Below are 9,305 nucleotides of genomic sequence, written 5' to 3'. Positions count from 1 at the left end.
TAAAGAGGGTCACTAACCTGCTTGTAACAATGGATATAAGACTTACTCTATTGAAAAGATTGTTAAAAACAAATTACTACACAGCAATAACCTTCCTAGTACCAACAATCAAGATAACGACATCATCTTGTATTACAGAAATCACATGTCAACAGCATACAAGGTAGATGAAGCTATTCTTAAGCATATCATCAATAAAAATGTCACACCAACCAACCCAAATAGTAAAGTTAAACTCCGAATTTATTACAATAAAAAGATGTCTCACCTAATACTGAAAAACAACTGCAGTCCTAGAGATAACTCTGAGTTAAAGAAGGCTTACGATGCATAAACAGAGTGGTGCTATCAAATCTCATTTGGACTCAACACACTCAATCACAATTAGCCGTGAAATCCTCGACAGCAACACCAAAGTAATATACCAGAACAGCAACTACACGCATCTTAAAATTGCAGAAGCAGTCCTAATCGACATCAATAAACCAAAAATAAATATACAACAAAAAATGACAACCTCACTTCCAACCCGGCGCTTAACTAACAACGAATTATTAACATCGTATTATTATACTTTCAACATCGTATTATTAGTTTCTCTTCTATTCCTGCATTTCGCATTGCCTGCCAGAGTTCTTCATGCCATACTGAGTCAAAAGCTTGTTTATAATCTAAAAAATTTATAAAACAGGTTTTGTTTGTATCAATATACTTGTAAGTAATTGACCAATAGTGCTTATGCCCTTTCAGTGTTGACCTTGCCAGGTGTGCTTAACAATGTTATCCCTCTGTAGTTTTTATAATCTGTCTTGTCACCTTTCTGCTTATATATATATGAACAATTTCAGTCCGCAGGTATCATCTCTTGGTGGAATATTTTTTGTATTTATTTATTGTTTTCCTCCCCACATTAAGCATTTCTGCGCTTATTTAATCTACACCTGGTGCCTTATTTTTTCGGTTCTTTTATGGCTTTTTCTGCTTCTTTTTCTAGAAAGTTTTCTATCCATGTTTAGTTTTCTGTCCATGTTTAGTTTTCCATATTTAGAATTTCCTGAAATTTTTTTGGAATGTTATATAATTATATATATATAATATATATATACTTTTACCCCAAATCGACAAACAATATATCAAATACGGATATATCAAAGAAAAATAGAGAATTTTTACCACTTGACTGGGAGCTTTAATTCTTATTCTAAAAATTATGCCTAAACTTCTGGAAATTTTATTTTTGATGTAAAGAATGTGATCATTCCACGGCATATCACTGTTGATTACAACTCCCAAAAATTTAATAGTTGAGACACGCTTTATTGGAGAATTATTTATAAGAACAGAGGTAATTAGTTTATTTAAATGAAGTTTATTTTTAATCAGTCAATCTGCGACCTAATGCAGTTCCTCGTTCACACCTTCGTTTACACCTTCGGCGTGATGGTCTAATGGTTAAGGTCGCCTGGTGCTGTTTCGCAGTAACCGGGTTCGAATGTGACATAAAGATACCCGCCTATCACATGCTTTGTGTGTGAATGCGTCTTTTAGCGCGTATTCATTTACGATGTTTGTGTGCTCTGTTGAATCCTCTAAACTTTGGAAAAGTGTAATTGACCTTTAACCTTTTTTTTGATATAATATATATAATGACTGTTTGTGCTGTGTTGCTCTTACAGACTTTGTATACGAACTGAGATACTTACTATCGTAAACATTATTGTTTTGTGCTGGATTAACTCTACAGACTTGTGAAACAAACTTAAATATTATCGTCATGGCTAAATCTCATTCTGCGGAGTCATTTGATAATATGATCTCTAAAGTTTTAGAAAAATCCAATGATAATGTGATGAAACTAATTGACAAGTTAATGGACAGATCAAATGAAAGTCTTGAAAAAATAATTATTCTGTCCAACAACAACCTGGAAAAACTGTTTGACAAATTCGACTCAAATGTTACAAAATTAATTGAAAAGTCAAATGAAAATGTGAGAAAATCATTGGCTCATTCAGAAAATATATTGAGTAAACTTTTCGAATCAACTGTCATTCGTATGGAGGCTCTCGGCAACAGTTTCGAGCGAGCAGTCAAAAGTATGTCGGAGGCCGTAACTGAGTCAATGGGCCAACTTCTTACAACAGTGGCTGCTCTGAGTACCAGTGTTTCAGAGTGCCAAAAACAGGTCTTAAAAATGAATGAAACTCCCTTGATTGAATCAATGACCAGGGCCCTATGGGCGGTTGATCAGGAGCGTAAAGACGAGGAACGACGAGCCAGCAATGTCATTATCTCTGGCATGGATATGCAGCCCGGAATCAACGATAAAGACGCTGTTTCTACATTATGCGAGAATTATCTGACACTTAAACCGCAGATTGTCAAAACACGTCGAATCAACAACAAAAAGGTCTGTGTAACTCTATCAAGTCCTCAAACAGTTGATGACTTGATATCATCATCAAAACTATTGCGTTCATCGCCGAACACCAAACATATCTTCATCAACCAGGACCTTTCAAAACGACAAGCCGAGCAGGCCTTTCGTAAACGCCAGGAACGACGTCTTGCAAGACCAAATCAGATATCCAGCGGCGTGCAGCCCTTTCGTTCCACGTAATATGAACCGGACACTTCGTATGTCTCTAGCAAATGTTAGAAGTTTGCAGAATAAAAAGAATGACCTTAATTTATTTTTGTCAGAATACGACCCTGACATTTTTTCTGTTATTGAAACATGGCTTTCACCAGAAGATCGTGATGAGTTAATACTACCTCCTGGTTTTTGTTTTGTTAGAAAAGACCGTGGAACACGTGGTGGTGGAGTGGCTTTTGTCATTAAAAGCTCGGTTCATTACAAGGTCGTGAAAACACCAACAAAATACTCTCACATCGAAATAATCTCAATTGATGTTTTTTCTTCATCGACAACATATCGTTTCATCTCCTACTACCGCAGTGGTGGATTTGACAATTTGGCTGTCGACTATGCCATTGATAGCACACAATGCATCAGGGAGCTATGCAACGGTAATGTTAACTGCCTACTGGGCTATTTCAACCTACCGCTTATTGATTGGAATAACTATTCATCGCCAGATAACGCAATTTATAATTGTTTCATTGAACTTTTTAACGATCTTGGCCTGCATCAACTGGTGGACCAACCTACACGAGGTCAGAACATTTTGGACCTGGTTCTTTCTGACGATGCCAGCTTACTAGCCGAACTGGAAGTTTCCTGCCCATTTGCTTCAAGTGATCATTGCTGTGTTAATTTTACAATCAACTGTTTTAGCAACAATTCGACCAACAACAATCCCCACAACAGAACATTTTTTTACGATTTCAACAGAGCAAACTACACTGTCCTGAATGATTATTTGTCAACAATAGATTGGGATTGCCATTTGTTTTGATGTTATTGCCTGTTGGAATATATTCGAACAAATAATCAACCATGCCATTTCAACCTTTGTTCCTTTGATTGGTCGGAATAGTTTACCGCCCAAGCGTTCAGTACCCAAGCCACTTCGTCAATCATACCAAGTCAAACTCCATTTTTGGGAAAAAATGGAAACGAAGTTCAAATTCAGAGGACAGAGATCTCTACCTATCTACGTCTAAAAAATGTTCCAATTTAGCAAATATTTATCGCATGACTAGAGAAAACAACCTATTGTCGAAAGGAAAATTTAGAAGTTTTTATCAATATATTAATAACAAGTTTATTTCCAAACCTCCAGTTTCCAGCTTAAAAAATTGATATAACAATACAATCAGTGACCCCGATAGTTATGGCAACCACCTTCATAGGTATTTTGCGTCCATATTTCAAATTGATGAAGGGATAACCAGTACTTCTACCTCCCGTACTTACAAAAACAATGACGACATCTTGTTTAACTCCTCATTCAGTTTATCTAGCTCTACGCAGTTTGAAAAATTCACACTCATCTGGTCCTGATAATATTCCCAATATCCTTCTCAAAAGGTGTGCTTCAAGTTTAGCTGTTCCTCTGGTCATATTTTTGATACATCCTTTAAGAATGGGCTTCTACCCACTATATGGAAGACTGCTATCGTTACTCCTATTCACAAAAAAGGACCAACTAATTACCCCAGCAACTACAGACCTATATCGCTAACATGTTCGTGTTGTAGAGTCATGGAAAAAATTATTAACGGCAGTCTCCGGAATTATTTGTTAGACAATAATTTAATATCTTTCTTTCAACATGGATTTTTGCCTGCCAGATCAACTTCCTCTAACATCATCAAATTTGTTAGTGATTCTTTGTCGATCCGTCAAACAAAAGAAAGTTGCGATACAGTTTATCTCGATTTTCAAAAAGCATTCGACTCAGTTTCACATGCCAAGTTGATTTGCAAATTACAGGCTTACGGTGTAACTGGCAAATTATGTAGCTGGTTGACTGATTTTTTACATGAGCGATCTCAATTTGTTCAAATTCTTAACAAATCATCTAGTTCTACAGCTGTAACCAGTGGTGTTCCCCAAGGAAGTGTCCTTGGGCCAACTCTTTTTCTCATATTCGTCAACGATATAGATGACTGCATTTCATCATGCCCTGTTTCTATGCTGCTTTTTGCGGACGACATCAAATTATACGCCCGATCATCTAACTCTATTCAACTTCAACGGTCAATCAACAATATCGTATCATGGAGTAACAAATGGCAACTGCCACTGTCCCCTAACAAATGCTCAACTTGTTCCTTCATTCCATCAAGAAATACTACAGTTACAAATCAATACACGATTGATCACCATGTTTTAACACCTAATGAGTGTTTTAAAGATCTTGGCGTAATAATTGACAAACAACTTAACTTCAATCGGCATATCAATGACATCACGCACAAGGCATCAACACGAGCTCGGCTTATAATTAAATGTTTTACATCAAGAGACAAAAACCTACTAATTAAAGCTTATTGTACCTATGCTCGTCCCTTGTTGGAATATTGTTCTCCTGTCTGGAATCCTCATTATCGATATCAGCTGATGAAGATCGAAAGTGTTCAGAGAAGATTTACTAAAGCCATCCCCTCAATTCGCCATCTTCCATACCTATCACGTTTAAACTCAGTTGGCTTGCAAACGTTAGAACATCGTAGATTGATATTCGACCTGTGTTTTTTATTCAAAATATTGAACAACATCATCAACTCCGATCTGATTGATCAATTTACCCCGTCGTCATATCTATCAACTCGAGGTCATCACCGTAGACTGCACGAATCCAATTCTAATAACAACACAACAAAATACTTTTTTTGCAACAGGATAGTTAAAATTTGGAATGCACTGCCTGAGGAAGTATTTTCCTCACCTTCATATGCCATTTTTAAAACGAAACTACTTACTGTTGACCTTAGAAATTTTTTGCAGATTAAATAACTTAATAACTATCCATGTTTATTGTTTGTATTTTTCTGATTATGGTCTCCATATTATGCAAAACCTGTCATTTCTTTCTTTTTCGAGATACATTTTTCTTTTACTCTTTGATATATTATAAATTATATAATATTTCAAACATTTAACACAATTATGCTTTCCATATATTGTTCAACTTGTCTTTTTACACTGTATTATAGGAATCTCGTGTTGTGTTCTATTGGAATTAAATGCTGTATATATGTGTTTGTGTGTGTGTGCATGTATATATATTTTTAGCTGTTCATATTTAATTCACTGTTTATGACCTTGACCATACTTGTTATTTTTTAACTTTGCTCATTAATGATTAGCTGAATGACATTGACGATGTGACTGGTAGTTATTTCATTATTTTGGTTGTTTTCATTATATTTCTGCTTCACTGTTACGATTAATTAGTTATTGAATTTTCTTTTTTTTTTTTTTCACTGACTGACGTTTATTATATTTGAAGAATTGTTGATTTTTTCCCTGACTGGGTAAGCGGCATGTTAATGCCCTCTGGTCAGTTGGGTCAAATAAATAAAAAATAAAATATGGTAGAATCATCTGAATATATCACAAATTTTATTTTTGTAGAGCAGAGACTCAAGTCATTAAAATAAACATTAAATAATAAGGGTCCCAAAATTGAATCCTGTGAAATTCCTCGCTTGAAGTCGCTTCATCAATGCAGACATACTGAAATCTGTTACTCAAATAGCATTCAAACCACAGCAACGCTTTTCCTTTCACCCCATAATGGCGCAGCTTTGACAACAGAATTTTTATGATCAATTGTATCAAAAGCCCGTGTAAGATCTAAAAATATTGCAGTTGATATGTAATGACATACATCAAGGATGGCCATTTCTGTTGAAAAGTTAGCTTTAAAACCATATTGATTTTGTAAAAAAATGATGATTTGTTCAAGCTTATTAATTTGTGTTCAACTAATTTTTCTAAATTTTTTGTAAACAAATAATTGAAGTCGTTCTATAGTTGCTTACATTTAGGCTGTCTCCTTTTTGGAAAATTGGCCTCACTTTAGCAATCTTTAATAATGAAGAAATTGACCAGTAGATAATGGTAAATTAATTAGCTATAAGGAGGTCTGACTGTATATGATGTCAAACGTCTGTTTTTTTTATTGAGACTAGTAATTTTAAAATATCTCGTATTTTTAGTGGTTTCTAAAGACAAAAACTGCAATACTGAATATACTTTGTCGATAACAAATATAAATTGTTGTTTCAACAAAATTTTGAGAACATTTTATGAAACAGCAATGGTTCATACCGCTTTATTTAACAGGATGCTGACCGATTTAGCGATGACATATGTATTTGCTCAAACGACGTTGCAGTAAGTTAGGTGTGGCAAACAGAATGCTTTGAGCATTTAAACACGATTTAGATAAATAAAATTTCACATTGTTTATTACATCGACTGATTTTGACAACCTGGTGCGCACGTATGCTACAGGCGGGTGAAGCGTGAACTTTTTGTCTAACATGACGCCAAGGAATTTTCCCGGTAGAATTGAAACTCGAAGTTCAATTTTTAGAAAATTTTATTTTGCATAATAGCAACAATTTTTTAACTGTCTTTATATATACAAGAGTCCTATAAAATTTAATTGAAATAACCAAGAAAAATTGCAATAAACTTGAGAACGATTATTTTTTTGAAGAACAATCAAGACATTCATGATGATCATCAGAAAAAGAGTTGTTGTCTGAAAGGGCTGTATCTTTTGTTATCCGCATTTCTGAACGTGGTTAAGAAAAAAAATTTTAATAAATAAAAAAGTAGAGGGCTAATATTTTCATGCGCTAGTAATAACTTATTATAAAAAACTTGCAGTAATATATATTACTATAACTGTCCCGTTCGACGACGAGTTCGTTTAATCCCAGTGAAAAATAAAGACAAAATAACTTCAAAATTATTGATTTAATTATTTACAAAACATTAATTAATTAATTAATTAATCAATAATCGACGTTGATTACTTTTACTAATAAAAGTTAATGTTCACAAGCTATTAAATTAATGTTCAGAAACTATCGCTTTCCGATAACAATTCACTAACGTTTATCGCAAATATAATAAAAATACAACCTAGTCAAATATCAAATATCGCTTTCGATACTAACAACCAATCGATTTCTAATATCAAATATTCAATAACCACTAGTTTAAGCAGCGGTTTTTTTCCTCTTGGATGTAAGCAAGTTTTAAAAAAAGTGAATATGGATAGAAATGACTTGACTAGTTATAGAGTATAGACCAATTTCCAATAGTTGTTTTATTTCTAACTAAAGTAATCAAACAAGTGGTTGCTAAACAGCTTCTGAATTATTTGACTTTAAACAGCCAGTTACCAGTTCATCACAGTCTGGATATCGTCTACATCACTCAACTGATACAGCACCGCTTTATGTATTTTCTGAACTGTTTGCTGCGCTGGACAGACAACATATAGCCCTGGTACCCTGGTAACTTTCTTAGATATGAGTGCAGCTTTCTATTGTGTCAATCATTAGTATCTTTTGGAAAAACTGGCTTAGGAATATGGTATCTCTGGTGCAGTTAGAGAATGGTTCAGACCATATCTGTATGGCAGGAAGCAGCAGGTTGTTTTCAGAAATGTACTTATCTGAGGAAATGGTTTTAACATCAGGAGTACGACAAGGCTAGGTGCTAGGACCTGTTCTTTTTGTCATTTATACTGCTGGGGTTAAAATGGTGATTGATGGGTTCGGCTATAGGTATCACGCTTACGCTGATGATATTCAGATAATAATTAGTAATAAGCCAGTTACAACAATGTGAAATAAATGGACTTGTCAAGTGTCTAAATAATATTGAAACATGAATGTCTAACAATACGTCCTACCTCGAGAAACTGGGTATCTGGACGCTAAACGAAGATTGATTGATTGATTAGATGTCTAACAATGGTCTGAAATTAAACCAACAAAAGTCAAAATTTCTTTCCATTGGAACATGGCAGCAGTTAACAAAACTTAATATTGAATATTGATTCGGTGGAAATTGATGATGTCAAAATTAGATTTTGCAACTAAGTAACTAATTTGGGATGTTCACTGGATTCAAGATCATTGATGCAGAATCATATAGAAACGATAACAAAAGATTGTTCCTTGCAGATTAAAGAAAAATCATCTACAAGCGAATAAAAAATAAGACTTCGAAAAATATAATACATATTTAATGAAATTTGCAACAAAAAGGAAACAAGTATAAAAAACATGTAATCCAATAAAAAAATTGATTCTATCTATAAAAGAAACATAGCTTATTAAGATCGTCTTAAAAATTAGGAATAACAGCTTTGGTGGAAAGATGAAGACTACTAATACTACTACTACTACAACTCTTACTGCTGCTACTACTACTACTACTACTACAACTACCACCACCACTACTACTACTGCTACCACTTCTACTATTTTCTAATAAATTAATAGTTAATAAATTAAAAAGTTCTCAGTGGGTGATGATTTGATTGTAGTGTTAAATGGATCACTAAAACATTTACAAAATTTGATCACAAAATGACTATAACGTAGATAACAAACTTATTATTTCTAACCATAGACTCCTTTCTGTTTGTTCAGTTTGATTTGCACTACTGAAGATTTGAGATACTGCTCAGCCTCGCGACACGCAAATAACAACTAGTGAGATTTTGTATTGGATAACAACAGATCAGTTAAATAATAACAGGCCATTTAAATAACGGAGCATTTAAATAACAGATCATTTCAATAATTTATTATTTAAATAATTCTTAATTTAAATAATTTATCAATACCATATAGGCGTAGAA

At 33.9% G+C, this 9,305-nt stretch overlaps 1 protein-coding gene across 1 annotated transcript; it reads left to right on the top strand.

The window, feature by feature from the left end:
• Nucleotides 1-1,774: 1,774 nt before the first annotated feature.
• Nucleotides 1,775-5,425, top strand: HELRODRAFT_182809 (hypothetical protein; the record flags this gene model as incomplete). Its single annotated transcript, XM_009033537.1, has 4 exons — nucleotides 1,775-2,410; nucleotides 2,532-3,158; nucleotides 5,027-5,127; nucleotides 5,311-5,425. The coding sequence occupies 4 exons, from the start codon at nucleotides 1,775-1,777 to the stop codon at nucleotides 5,423-5,425; spliced, it is 1,479 nt and encodes a 492-aa protein (XP_009031785.1).
• Nucleotides 5,426-9,305: the final 3,880 nt, after the last annotated feature.

Source organism: Helobdella robusta, assembly GCF_000326865.2.
Source record: "Helobdella robusta unplaced genomic scaffold HELROscaffold_93, whole genome shotgun sequence".
In the NCBI taxonomy this organism is placed as follows: Eukaryota; Metazoa; Annelida; class Clitellata; order Rhynchobdellida; family Glossiphoniidae; genus Helobdella; species Helobdella robusta.
This window is presented reverse-complemented; position numbering and strand designations above follow the sequence as displayed.